The following is a 14,729-nucleotide window of genomic DNA, read 5'->3' as shown; positions in this document are numbered from 1 at the left end:
GAAGGGAGAAGCAGAGAAGGAGGGGGTGAGGATTGTGGGGAGGCCGCTGACACACCGAGGTGCCAAGAGCCTGGTTTGACTGCACAGAACTGAGCAGGGCTCATTTGGGGCTGTGGTTGGGCTGAGGGGTGCATGGTGGCATGGAGTGCGCAGGGGGCCGGCAAGGCAGGGTAAGGGTCAGGAGGTGGGAGCTAAGAGCCACTTCTCAGTGCCAGCCTGACCTTCTGTTGGGAACTATGGCAGCTGACGGTGCCTCCCCTGCTCCTGCCCTTGTCTGAGTCAACCTCTTCTCTCCAAAGGCAGTCACAGCCCCTGCCCCTTGCCCAGTGCAGGCCTCCAGACTGCAGGGAACTGGGCTTTGACGAGCCAGAGCACAGCCAGGGTGCCCTGGGGTGGGGCCAGTCTGGGATTCTTTCTGTTTTTGTTTTTGAGACAGGGTCTCACTCTGTCACTCAGGCAGTGGTGCGATCAAGGCTCACAGCAGCCTCAACCTCCTGGGCTCAAGCAATTCTCCCGCCTTAGCCTAAGTAGCTGGGACTACAGGCATGCGACACTACATCCGGCTGATTTTTGTATTTTTGTGTAGAGATGAGGTTTCGCCGTGTTGCCTGGGTTGGCAGTCTCGGGTTCTTGAAAACTGCTTAATCATAACACTGTTTCTTCAAATGAGAATGCACACAGAAGCCCACTACAGAAAAGCAGCCAGCCAACCCCGCTCTGTGTTGAGAGCCCTGAAAATCACGGGCTGCATGAACCTTTTCCCACTGGACAGATGGAAATGGACCTGTGGGGCAATACTGCTCCAACTCCCTCAGCCCAGGCTCTCCCGGCCGTATCAGCTTAATTAGTGCCAGAGGCATCCAGCCTGCACCGAGCTGCCTCCAGAAGGCCCCACCAGCAGGCAGTCTCGGGGCAGCGTCAAGGCTGCACACTTCTGCTAAAAAAATAACTGAGGTGGAAAGCCCATAACATGGTCACCAGCTCAGCTGGCAGGCTGCGGCCCGGCTCTGTAGCTCGCAACTTGTTAGGTAAGAGTCCAGGCCGTGGGGACAAGAGCAGCGGGCAGGGGGCGAGGCTTACATTGTCGTTCTGAAAGGAGTGGAGGAAGTTCCCTCCTAGCTCGCCGTCATCTCGAGGGGTGCCTGGAGGATTGCTAATGCCACTTATGTTGTTAGGAGAATTCTGTAGAAAGAGGAGAGGAGGTGAGCGCCTGTGTCCCCAACAACCTGCCCACACAGATGGGGCGCCACCAGGGAGACCGAGTGCACACTCACTTTTGGAAGTCCGTCTATGTCGCCTGACCCTGGAAAGAAAAAATAATCCAATTCAGTTTCTTGCTTGCTCTTCCACAGAGGGGTCCCCCCTCATCCCTGGGCTCCTCGGGCCTCTAAGCCCTTCCATCCCAGTCCCACACTGTGCGGAGGACTTTCTGTGTGGCATCCCTCTCAGGATCTTCCTGTGTGCCCAGCCAAGGCAGGCCAGGGCTGTGTACCAAGCCCAGCTGAGCCAGGAGCTGAGGCACACAGCTGGTTGCCCCGGCAGGGTGGGGCATGGTGAGGGCAGGGGCCGCTCACCTAACGATCCATTCATGTGGTGTGGCTCCATGCCGCCCATGCCGCCCATCGGACCGTCCGAGCCGGGACCCATCGGGAACTGGGGAAGAAGCACAGGGCATGGCAGCTCAGCGGGCCCAGGCCCTCTGCACCCCTCACAAGCAGGGAGCTACAGCCATGCCAGAGTCCTGGCCCTGAGGAACCCCTGCTCCAGCAGGCTCTGCTCACACTCGGACATGTCCTGCCTGGCAGCTGGGCCAGGCTCCTCACCTCAGCCCTCCGAGCTGCAGGGCAGAGGTGCTCATTCCAATGACCCAAGTGAGGGAGAGGGACTGGCCCGCTGCCACCCAGCTCCGCGCAGAGGCAGCTTTCAATCTGAGCCTCTCAGATCCCACCACAGGGCCCCCTCCATCCCCCGTGTGGAGGGTGTGGTTCCCCAGAGATACATGTGGACAGCTCTCCGACCGTGTCAGGCCAGGGACCAAAACACCAGTGCTTCCCATCCCCACTTCACGGGTGAGGAAACAAGCACTGAGAGCAAACACTTTGCTTGAGGTCCCAGTGGCTGGAAGTGGAGGAGCTGGGACTGGAACCTGGCAGCAGGCCTAGAGCCATCGTGCTGGCCCTCTCCAAGCTAACAAAAGGAAGAAGTTAGAAATGAATGTTTCCTAGGGCTGGGCGGTAAGAAGAGGTGGGGTTTGATGAGTGGGGGGGAAGAGGGAGCTAGGGCACTGGCCTAGGAGGGACTGCATGGCATCCTGGGACTGTGGGGTGGTGGTGGGAGGTCACTAATGAGGCTCCCATGCAGAACTGATGGTGTGGCAGATGGGGACTCAGAGATAAGAGTCGATTCTACCCACCCGCAGGCCTATCTGGAACTATCAAACCCATCTCGGAAAGGAAGGCCAGAAAGGTCACATCCCACAGCCACGAGTCACAGGGCTGGGGAGGGGTGGCTGAGCCCAGCCTGGAGCGCCAGGGCCCTGTGATGCAGACTGGATCTGCATCTAGTGGGAAGGGAGTGGAGGTGGTGGAATGGAGGGCTGTTTTGGCACCTGGCCGGGATTGGGCACCGCAGACGCAGAGCTGAGTCACACCTGAGCCCCAGCCCAGAGGAGCAGCTCATGGATACCCAACTGCCCCACAGGAGGACAGAGATGCTGACTTCCAAAGACAGCTGCAAAGTACAGCTGCGGCTTCAGAGCAAGGCAGAGAAATCAGAACCGGCTGCCTGGAGGAGGAGGAGAGCATCGACAAAATTGAGGGGTAAAATCTGGGCAGGCAGAGCCCATCGCGGAAGTCACTCTAGGCAGGGGTCCCACATGAGCAGGGGTGCAAGGGGTAAGGCTGTGACCAGGCTGCAGAGGCACAGCTAGGGTATGAGCTGCTTCCCTGTGCCTACCCAGACTGGGGGAAGGGCGGCGCATCCTTCCCTCTCCAGTGGACCCCCCACCAAAGCAGCTCACAGGCTTTTGGGAACATTTTGCCATCTAGCAACAAATTTCATGCTTATTAACCCAAGTGATGGGAGGATGAAAGTAACCAGCTTTCTAGGGAGTCAACCCAGGACACAGCCATGCCAGACCCCAAAAATCCCCAAACATGATAATACAGAATTATGCATATGTATGTCATTACCATAACATGAATATGTCATTAACATCAATGTATTAAGAAACTGGTAGTTCTTCAAAATGACGTATTATTGTATACTTTCTGTGTATTATCTTAACAGTTTTATTGAGATATAATTCACATGGCATACAACTGATCCATGTAAAGTGTAAAATTCAGTGGTTTTCAGTATATTTACAGGGTTGTGCAACCATCACCACAACCAATTTTGAACGTTTCCATAACCTCAGAAAGAAATCCTGTACCCGACTGCAGTCATTTCCATCCCCCTCCAATCCCCGGCCCCAGGCAAACACTAATCTACTTTCCGTCTCCACGGATTTGCCTATCCTGGACATGTCATATACACAGAATCGTGTGAGCTTTTGTAGCTGGTTTCTTTCACTTAGCATGTTTTCAAGGTTCATCAGTGTTGTCACATGAATCAGTACTTGATTCCTTCCTATGAACAAAAAGTAGTCCATCGTATGGATGTACCACATTTCATTGATCCATTCATCAGCGGAGGGAACGTTCAGGTTGTTTTCACTGTTTGGCTATTCTGACACTAATGACACTGATGTACCAGCTGCCGTGTGGACATATGTTTTCATTTCTCTTGGGCAGATCCCTAGGAGAACTGCTGGGTCATAGGGTAACCCAATTCTCATATCACAGTGGACATCACTAGGCTGTCTGATCTTTCAAGGAAACGTGAAGCTGTTTAAAAAAGCAGCTATGCCATTTTACATTCCCACCAGCAGCTCTGAGAGTTCCACTGCTTCCACGCCCTCGCCAACACCAGTCATTATCTGTCTTTTTTACTACAGTCGTCCTAGTGGGTGTGAAGTGCTATCTCACTGTGGTTTTGATTTGCATTTCCTAATGACTAACGATGCTGAGCATCCTCTCATGTACTTACTAGCTATTTGTAATTTTTGGAGAAATGTTCATTTATATCCGTGTCCATTTTTAAATTAGGTTGTTACTGAGTTTTTCTCAGAGTTACGTATTTTGAATTCAAGTCCCTTATCAGATACCTGATTTGCCAATATTTTCTCCATTCTGTGGTTTGTCTTTTTACTTCCTTGACACCTCTGAAGCACAAATCTTCATCTCCTATGAAGTCCAGTTTGTCTACTTTTTTCTTTTGCTACTTGTGCTTTTGGGCTTGCGTCTAAGAAGGCTTCGCTTAACTCAGGTCATGAAGATTTACTCCTGTGTTTACTTCAAGTGTTTTGGAGTTTTAGCTCTAACACTGAGATCTATGGTCTACTTTTATTTTTTATTATTTTTTAATTTATTTTTGAGATGGGGTCTCACTCTGTCAGCCAGGCTGGAGTGCAGTGGCGTGATCTTGGCTCACTGCAACCTCCGCCTCCTGGGTTCAAGCAATTCTCATGCGTCAGCCTCCCGAATAGCTGGGACTACAGGCACACGCCACCATACCCGGCTAATTTTGTATTTTTAGTAGAGACGGGGTTTCCCACGTTGGCCAAGCTGGTCTCGAGCTCCTGACCTCAAATGATCCACCTGTTTCAGCCTCCCAAAGTGCTAGGATTATAGGTGTGAGCCACCGTGCCCGGCCCCCCATAATCTACTTTAACTTTTGTGTGCTGCTGTAAAGACACAGTTCAATCTCATTTGTCCGCATGTGGATATTCAGTTGTCTCAGTATCATTTATTCTGTATTATCTACTTTTCCATTATATTAATGCTATTATGTAAACAACAATAGGAACTAGTTAACAGCAGCAATTAGTAGCAATTAGAAGGTGGACTAGTTAAATGATTGATATGTATGAGAAAAAAATATTAATATTTTTATAACGTTTCTGTCCTCTGATAGAGAAATAACTTTTTATTGGAATACTTAAATTTGACAGGCTATGTTACATTAATTATTTTATTTTTTAGAGATGAGGACTTGCTCTGTCACCCAAGCTAGAGTATGCTCAAGTGATCCATCCACTGCCTCAGCCTCCTGAGTAGCTGGGACTACAGGCTCGAGCCACTGCACCTGGCTTATTATTTATGTTTTTAAAAAATAAAACATAAGCCAAGCGTGGTGGCTCACACCTGTAATCCCTTTGGGAGGCTGAGGCAGGAGGATCTCCTGAGCCCAGCAGTTCAAGAACATCCTGGGCAACATAGTGAGACTTCATCTCTACAACAACAAATAAAATTAGCTGGGTGTGGTGGCACGTGCCTGTAGTCCCAGCTACTCAGGAGGCTGTGGTGGGAGGGATCCCTTGAGCCCCAGATGCTGAAGCTGCAGTGAGTCATGACTGTGACAGAGACCCTATCTCTAAATAAACAAACACACATAAACACAACAGGATTAATGAAACGAACATTACTAATATTTAAATGAAAAATGTTTCTTTCTGCCCCAGGATACATTAGAACATTCTGCTCTGCTTCCTTTCCCATTGGTCTCTGAATTGCCTAAAGCCTTTATAGCCTTTAGGACATCTTTAAAAAAAAAAAAAAAAAAAAAAAAAAGATGGAGTCTGGCTCTGTCATCCAGGCTGGAGTGCAGTGGCATGATCATGGCTCACTGCAGCCTTAAATTCCTAGGCTCAAACAATCCTCTTGCTTCAGCCTCCCACGTAGCTGACTACAGGCATACACCACTGCACCCAGCTTAGAACATCTTTCTTTTAAATGCACTGGTAAAACTGAATAAAGTCAAACTTAAAACCCATTTGACTTGTCACTCTGTTTATTTAAAGCCCATGTTACACTGACTCCTGGTCAACCTAACATGATAACACCAAACTAAATATCCTCTCCACACAACCCTTGCACACAAAGTACTTTGGGTTTTACTTATAAGCACAGGTTTTGGGACTTGTAGGAATTCACGTCCAGCTCTCCAAAGATGCCCATCCATTTTTGTCCAGGGGCTGGCTTTGGTGGACCAGCTGCTTGTCAATCAGGCCTTTACATCTGTAATTCATCAGATGGGCTATCCCTGTCTAAGATGCCCACCTTTTTTTTTTTTTTTTTTTTTTTTTTTTTGGAGACAGAGTCTCGCTCTGCTGCCCAGGCTGGAGTGCAATGGCACAATCTCTGCTCACTACAACCTCCACCTCCCAGGTTCAAGCGATTCTCCTGACTCAGCCTCCTGAGTAGCTGGGACTACAGGCGTGTGCCACCATGCCTGCTATTTTTTTTTTTCCCCCCAAGACGGAGTCTCACTCTGTCACCCAGGCTGGAGTGCAGCGTTGCAATCTCAGCTCACTGCAACCTCCACCTCCCGGGTTCAAGCGATTCTCCTGCTTCAGCCTCCCGAGTAGCTGGGATTACAGGCACCAGCTACCATGCCTGGCTAATTTTCATATTTTTAGTAGAGACGGGGTTACACCATGTTGGTCAAGCTGGAACTCCTGACCTCAAGTGATCCTCTCACCTCGGTCTCCCAAAGTGCTGGGATTACAGGCGTGAGCCACCATGCCTGGCCAGATATTCATCATTTTTAACACTCCAAAGCACACTAGATGATGTTCTAAATTAAATTATAAAAACTGATTTTAAAGCACAGAGGTAATCTGAAGTTGCAAAACCCAAGCTGGATTCCAAATATGTTACAGTCTTAATGAAGAAATTGAGAAAGTCCTGTTTAACTTGACTGCCTTTTCTGGTGACATTTTTTGAGTTCTCAAGCATTAAATGGGTCATTATTTCTGCTGCATGAGTTTTTGTGGCCCCCTCCCCGTGATACCCAACGATCCAAGTGTGGCTGGCTAGCCCTATCTAGGCTCCTTGGGGCTTCTTAAGGAGCATCAGACAGTACTGGCGAAACAGTATATACATTTCTATTTTATTTTTTATGTATTTATGTTTTTTCTTTTTGAAACCGAGTCTCACTCTGTCACCCAGGCTGGAGTGCAGTGGCGTGATCTTGGCTCACTGCAACCTCCACCTCCTGGGCTCAAGCGATTCTCCTGCCTCAGCCTCCCGAGTGGCTAGTACTACAGACATGCACTACCACACCTAGCTAATTTTTGTATTTTTAGTAGACATGGTGTTACTATGTTGGCCAGGCTGGTCTTGAACTCCTGACGAACCCCAAGTGATCTGATTACCTCGGCCTCCTAAAGTCCTGGGATTACAGGTGTGAGCCACCGTACCCAGCCTATGTATTTATTTTTTATTTTTATTTTTTTGTTGCTGAGATGGTGAGGATGTGTCGCTTTGTTATCCACGTTGGTCTTGAATTCGTGGCTTTAAGTGATCCTCCCACCTTGGCCTCCCAAAGTATTCAGATTACAGGCATGAGCCACCGTGCCTGGCCTCTATTTTATTGTAATTCCTTTTTCCATTCTCATCTCAATGCATTTCCAAATTAGAGAAGGACATCCTTCTTGTCTCGCACTTTAAAAAATAGCAGTTTCCACGGCAAGCCAACATTTTAACATCTTTTCTATGGCCAGCAATGATAGTCATCTCGTGGAAATGTCTGAGGCATTCTCCTGTCTGTAAAGTCAAAGATCTCATTAAGTGCTTCAGCATGTTTTGAGGAAATTGAAAAGTGACCCAAAACTTTCATTATGAAAGCTGGTATCACAGGTAAGCAAATTACACCCCTTTGTGGCAGCGTTGGGCACAAGGTGTGAACATTTAGCAGGTAAGATGTTTTCATTTTCATTGGTAAGAAGCTTATGGACTAAATGAAATTTGCTCAAATTAACTGTGTACTGTCTGCCAAATATGTAGATAAATGAGCAAAGTCTAGGTTGTATTTGGACAAGAGAACAACAATCTCTTACGTCTTCAGTGGCTTCACTAAGATCTTCACAGAAATCGAGATGATTTGAAACTCCAGTTTTCAAATCAACATACCTAAGAGCTAGTGGAAACCTATTGCCGTGACTCGAGGCACACCTTTAATGCTCTCGGAAGCATGACTGTTGGAAGGATCAGACAGGGTCAGCACTACTGTAAAGAGGCAATGCATCTGTTACCGAAAGTCCCTCTTCCCTTTGGTTCACACACAGGACTTTTAGTTTGTAGCCTCCAAATCAGGAAATGTAACCTTGGTTTGTGGTGCAATCAAGGGAACAAGATGATAATGGTGCCCATTCAAGGAGCATGCCCAAGCTAATTCCGCAACCGCTGATTTTGACTGAGAACTGCTGTCTCTTTGGAGGTCAAAAAAATCTTGATTTAGAAAGATATGCCTCAGACTTGAGACTCAATGTCCAATGCGCCTCCACCTCCCCTTCTCCACAAGCCCAATCCCACATTCTTTTCTGCACACCGCGCAGTACATTCTGTTTGGATTCTTTCCTCCCTAATCCAGTTGTGTCCTTGCATCTGTCATTAAAGTCACATGGTCATTTAAACTTATTTCCCAGTGATGTCTGGGTCACGCTGGTGCTGGCATTGTCACCGTTCTCATTTTCATCATCTGAACTCTTAGGAAATACGGTCACAACATTCACGATGTCAAGACTGAAACCAGCCCCATCTAGACAAAAAGCCCAACACTGAATCTGTAGCAGACTCCTAGGCGGGTGCTGCCAACGTGCATGACTGCAGTGCATGGAGTTGCAGCCTGAGTGATGTGATCCATGGTGAATCACAAGTCCTGATGCCAGCATCCATGTCAGGAAACATGGCGACAGTGACCACTCGAGGCAGATCGTCTACACCATTTCCATCCGATGCTAGAAACAGTGTTGTCATCCCTCTGTGTGGGTTTTATACTTTCCACCCAACCTTCTGCATCACTGACAAAACCCATGACTTTTTGTGTCCTGGGATTCCTCAGGATGTATGGCTTTTAGTGTTAAAAGCCAGATGCTTGGTCACACCAGTGAGGACCCTGACGAAGGAGGCAGGCCAGAGACCCTCCCTCAGAGGGCTGCTGGGAGAGAAAATGTAGGCAATATCCAGCACGGGGCAGCCCACGTTTGGGGTTTAACACGTGGGGGTGATCCGGGTGTCACCTCAGGAACAGAGCCAACAAAACCAGAGTGCCCCAAAAGGCCCCACCCCCTCAACCAGGCCAAAGCCTCGCAATTTGAGGCCCCAGGCCCACTCTCTGGCTCTATAGTCCATAGACCTTCTTTCCAGACCCTGAGCTCCTGGAGGGACAAGGCTGAACAGGTTCACCTGAGGCCTGCATGGAGGAGGAAGGGAAGGAATTGGAATGGAAGGGTTGCCTGTGGAGGGGAAGCAGATCAGGCCCTGTCCTCAGGGAACTCCTGCTGGGTGAGGAGACAGGCTGCAGCTGACTAACCAAGTCCCACCCAGTGGGTGCAGGAGACACAGGAGGAAGTGGGGCAAGAAGGAATCAGAAATGGGGAAATGTGAGCTGCAACATCACCCAAGGGCTGCAACTCTGAGGCAAAGAAGCTGCCAGGTATTGGAGTTCCAGAGCTCCTGGCAGCAGCACAGGGAGGCAGGTCCCCCAGCGAGCCGTGTCCCTTTGCTGCTGGCTCCACCCTCAGCTCCGCAGCCCCAGGAACAGGCCCAGGAGGAGGAGGATTGCCCAGGCCAGCATAGCCACTCAGCTGGGCAGAGACCAGGCCAGACCCAACCTGCAGTCTGGCCCTTCCCCCACCGGCACGGCAGGAGGTGGCAAGTCCCAGCAGCACAGCCCGCGCCCTGGCTCTAACCAGAGGGTGGCTATCGTCCCACCCCTTCCTCTCCCATCCCCTGCTGCCTATGAAATGGGAACTGAGTTGCCCAAGAGTTAATCACTTTTCTGACGGTTTATTTTATTCATCTTTGGTAACAAATGGCTGAAATCAATTAAACTTGCTTTCCCCTCAGCTGATGAAGTTAATTATGATTTGTTATGGTGTCTGATATGTAAATTATTAGAAAGCAGACTTACGTTGGACCGGCTGCCTCCAGGCGGCACCGGATTAATCATTGTGTAGATGTTGTCACTGGAATTTGTTGAATCTGTAGAACAGTGGAAACCCACAAGTCGGGGTGATTAATTCGTTTCTTAATTAAAACAAACTCATGGCACTTGAACTCATTCCTTTGTATTTTATCACCTAAAATTTCCTCTAAGTACCACCATTTTCTGGCTAATTTGTATTTAATGAAGATTCACAAAGTTTTTAATCACAGAAAATTCAACTGTGAAAACCACTCAACCCCAGCAGTGTGGACACGGCACAGGAGGATTACAGGTTCAAACTCTTGTCTCCCCACCCGACACCAAATCTGGTCCCCAGACACTGCCTGGGACAACATGGGGGCAGCAGAACCACGACCTGTGCTCTCCCCCCACCCCCCTACAAAGTGGTTTTAATCAAATCAGGGAGAGGGAAATGTGGCAAATTACCCAGAGGCCACCCTGCCAGGCTGATGGGGCAGGAGGGAGAGGCAGGGATGGGGCTGGAGACGCATTCACATATGGAGTGGGTGCATGTGGCCCAGTCGGAATGTAGGTCATGCAGCTCATCAAAATGCAGCAGCAGAAAGAGACAGCCGGAGCGGGAGCCCAGGATCCCGGCTGCGGCCAGCTCCACCCCTGCAGCCGAGCAGCTTCCCTGCTATGGGGAGCCGAGGAGGGGAGGGGGCGGGGGAGAGTCCCCTCCATTTCCCCAATTAGCCAAAAAAGTCTCCAGCTAAAACGTTTCTATCAGGAGCAGGCACCGTAATTCTTGGGCAGAAATCCAGCTACCTCTCACTTTTTATTTTTGGGGTGGGTAAGGATCGTATGTTGAATTCCTTCTAGCTGGCTGGTATGCTATTCTTAGCTGGGAAAGAAACATAACTGTGATGCTGTGTGTGTGTGTGTGTGTGTGTGTGTGTGTGTGCGTGCGTGCGCGCGTGTGTGTGCGCGCACATGCCCACGTGTGTGCACGCATGCCCTCTTTTGTTTAAAGAAACAGGGAGGACCGGGTGCGGTGGCTCACGCCTGTAATCCCAGGACTTTGGGAGGCTGAGGCGGGTGGATCACCTGAGGTCAGGAGTTCAAGGCCAGTCTGGGTAACATGGTGAAACCCTATCTTTACTAAAAATACAAAAATTAGCTGGGCATGGTGGTGCATGTCTGTAATCCCAGCTACTCGGGAGGCTGAGATAGGAGAATTGCTTGAGCCCGGGAGGTGGTGGTTGCAGTGAGCCGAGATTACGCCATTGCACTCCAGCCTGGGTGACAGAGCAAGACTCCGCCTCAAAAAAGCAAAAAGGGGAGAAGGGATCTCCTATGTAGAGGACCAGAAGCCAGGAGCTATGGAAACTCGAAAGGTAGCATGCCTCAGAATCCTGGTCCCAGGATGTCAGAACTCCAAAGCCCCTTTTTGAGTCATCTGGGGAAATGCCCACCCTGAACAGGGTTCTTCCCAACAAGAGGGGTTCAAGGACAATGAGAACCCGTTCCTGGACTGCTCTGCTCAGCCCTGTCCTTTATGCAGCAGCATCAGAGAAGAGGAGTAGGTTAGCGTCATCAAGGGACTCCTGCCCCCTAAATGCCCAGTGGAAGATGTGCTGCTCAGGAAGGAGTGGCTGGTAAGCTTTGGCTCTGCAACAGTGCCCTCCCTCCAGGACTCTCTGGCAACATGCCCCGCCCCCACCACCAGACCCTCCGCTTTCCCCTCAAGCACTCTTACCTGCGGGACTGGGCATAATGGGTGTTCCTGGAGGGCCGCCACCACCAGGGGGTCCCTGAAGATGAGAAAAACTGACATCAGACGCCAATAGTGGTGACGAACGTGGGGAGGGGCCAGCATCCTCCCTCCCTGGTCAGCAACAACTGCTCACCCCGGGCCCAGCCGCTGTTCATCTTGCTACACCCCCAGCGCTCACTCAGGGACAAAGTACTTAAGCTTGAGAAGGGGACTTGGATGTCCCCCGTACCTTTCTTCAGACCAAGAGGCCCCTGTGGGTGTGTGTAACTGCATTATGTGCTCACAGGCATGCCCCGTGGAGAGGCCAGCAGTGGACGCCGGGGGGCCCACTGGTCAGCTCCCCAGAAGGCAATTCCACCCCCAGGTCTGGTTTGGGGATTTCTGGGCCACCTTGGGTCCGTACAGATGACTGAATATTGACAGCAAGTTCTAGCAGGTTAGAACCTCTGCTCAGAAGAGTGTGTGAAAGGGAAAGAAACGGGGACCCCAGAGCAGTTCTCTTGCACACTCAGTCCCACGTGGCTAGACAACACAAGGCCCCAAACCCACACACTTACCACATAGGTACCAGGTGATGAGGAGGAGTATGGAATCTAAAAACAAGATGTCAGGGAGCCCCGCGTCAGAGTCACTGAGTGCCCTCAGCTGCCACACCTCCCTGAGGACACGACCCACTCTTCACAGGAAAGACATCGCCACCCAGTGAGCTGGCCACCTGCTTGGTTCCCCTGGGAGGGCTGGGACATGGCTGAAGCCCAGTTCTCTCTGCTATATCGAACTGACCCTGAGACCCTGGTCTCTTACTCCCCAGTCCTGGGAGGGAGCCACAGACACAGGGAAGACATAGGAGGCCCTCCGGTTTGAGAGGACAGTAAACAGCTTTACCCCACATTCCTCTGGCCTTCACTCCACTGCCTGTGCTGAGCCCCTTACCCGCACCTTCCAGCCCTGCTGGGGAGGAGGTAGGGGCCTCCACTCTGAACAGTACTCTCTGAGCCCAGGTTCTTAGCTTACTCCTTCAGCGCAGGGGTGGAGCCCTTGCTGACCCCTGCACATTACTGCCAGGCCTCCATCTCCACACGGCCTTCTCCCTAGAAGCATCAGGAGAGTCCCGCTGCATCTCCCCTTCCCCGTGACACCTACACCTAGGGACAGTAGCTCCCCTGCACCCAGAACCCCTCCCCTGACAAACGCCACCCCACCTGACCTAGGTACTCACTGAGTTAGCACTGTTAGGATTGGGCCAGGGTCTGCCAGCTCCCGGGCCCCTGGGAGAGGGAGAAAGAGATGTGAACAATGAAAAAGGTGCTGTAAACTCCAAGGGGTGGAGGCAGCAAGGGCAGAAGGAAAGGGCTGAAATAACCAACAGGAAGTCCTTCCTACAGCCCTGGGGTTTACAGCCTTCTGGCTCGGGGCAGTAATGGGTAACTTCATGGATGGAAATCTATGAATTGCTTTAAATTACAGGTAAACTTTACAAAATATATAAAATTAGATATAAAATATGTAAAATTCCCTCTCCATGTACATTTTCCTAGGAAGGGAATCCACATTCTCACAACGGGGTTAAAGATCACAAATGCACTAGAGAACAGTGGCTGAACTGTCCAGGGGTTCAACTCTTGACCCTGCCACTGAAAGGTACGTGAGCCTGCGCAAGTTACTTCACCTTTCTGTGCCTTGGTGACCTCATCTGTAAGGGGGGTATAATAATGACTGCATCAGGCCGGGCGCGGTGGCTCACACCTAGCACTTTGGGAGGCCGAGGCGGGCAGACCATTTGAGGTCAGGAGTTCGAGACCACCCTGGCCAACATGGTGAAACCCCGTCTCAACTAAAAATACAAAAATTGGCCAGGCATGTTGATGGGAGCCCGTACTACCAGCTCCTCACGAGGCTGAGGCAGGAGAATCGCTTGAACCCGGGAGGGGAGACTGCAGTGGGCCAAGACTGTGCCACTGTACTCCAGCCTCGGCAATAGAGTGAGACTCAGTCTCAAAAAAAAATAAAAGTAATCACGGCATAGGGTAATCATGAAGATGAGGCGAGCTGATGCACGAAGCATGCCTGAACTGTGCCTGGCACACAGAGGCACTCTATGAGGCTGAGCTCTCATCACCAGGATCATCAATATCCTCATATTACCGAGGAGGAGACTGAGATCCAGAGAGGTGCCAGCAATGACCCCTTATCATGAGTCTCCCAGGGTGCCAGCAGAGAAGGGGGGAGACATGGGCCGAGTCACTGGCCGGGTCGTTTTTGCCTTACATGTTAATCCCGGGCATGGCGGGGCCGAGGGAGTTGGGTGGTGGTCTCATGCCGCTGCCATAATTCTGCAACGATAACCAAGGGTCAGTCTATGAGAAGGAGAAGGGAACCAGAGAGAGGAGGAGGGAGGAGAAACAAACAGACAAAACATAGTGAGAGGGTTAGTCTGTGAAAAGATCGATGAGAAAAAATAATACATTCTTTCAAAAACAGTGGGGTGGGTGGGAACCAAGTCACAGGGACCACAATGACAAGCCAGCACAGAGGGACAGTCACAACATTCAATGCATTTTCAGGAGCTTTCAAGATGAAGTTTTCAAAAACATGTGGGTATCCAGCAAGCTGCTGCCGTCTCTGGGCTCCCACGACGTCATCCTGTACCTTCCCCATGGGCTCAGGCAGGTAAGAGGGGATGGACTTGGTCTTGGAACCCACTAAGAGGCTCTGGGGTGAGGAGACAGAGAGGCGAGGGGTGGGTGTCAATGTGGATGTGAGCAGACACTCCTGAGAAGCCTGTCCGGGGCTGGTGCAGGCCCAGGCCCAGCACATACAGACACCCCAACCTGCCCCAGGTCTGGGTCATAGTCCTACCCCACCCATGTGTCAGCATCAGAGGCCCTCCACAGACATGATGCTGGGAAGCTGGAGAAAACCCCATTTCTGCACTCAGACGGATCATCATTACGTGTGT

General features: G+C 50.6%; 1 protein-coding gene across 32 annotated transcripts in view; it reads right to left on the bottom strand.

Annotated features, from left to right (window-relative positions):
- The window catches only part of SSBP3 (single stranded DNA binding protein 3), a 182,121-nt gene that overhangs the window by 1,701 nt on the left and 165,691 nt on the right, over positions 1-14,729 (bottom strand). For 14 of the 32 annotated variants that reach the window (XM_077994215.1, XM_077994214.1, XM_077994223.1 and 11 more), the window contains 8 exon segments: positions 14,039-14,103; positions 12,990-13,038; positions 12,328-12,363; positions 11,753-11,807; positions 10,018-10,088; positions 1,575-1,653; positions 1,275-1,303; positions 1,081-1,182 (listed from right to left, as the gene is read on the bottom strand). In XM_077994215.1, coding sequence (XP_077850341.1) covers positions 1,081-1,182; positions 1,275-1,303; positions 1,575-1,653; positions 10,018-10,088; positions 11,753-11,807; positions 12,328-12,363; positions 12,990-13,038; positions 14,039-14,103 — 486 coding nt within the window. 32 annotated transcript variants of the gene reach the window in all.

Source organism: Macaca mulatta, chromosome 1 (assembly GCF_049350105.2).
Source record: "Macaca mulatta isolate MMU2019108-1 chromosome 1, T2T-MMU8v2.0, whole genome shotgun sequence".
NCBI classification, from domain to species: domain Eukaryota; kingdom Metazoa; phylum Chordata; class Mammalia; order Primates; family Cercopithecidae; genus Macaca; species Macaca mulatta.
The sequence above is the reverse complement of the archived record's forward strand: the minus strand, read 5'-3'. Positions and strand labels throughout refer to the sequence as shown.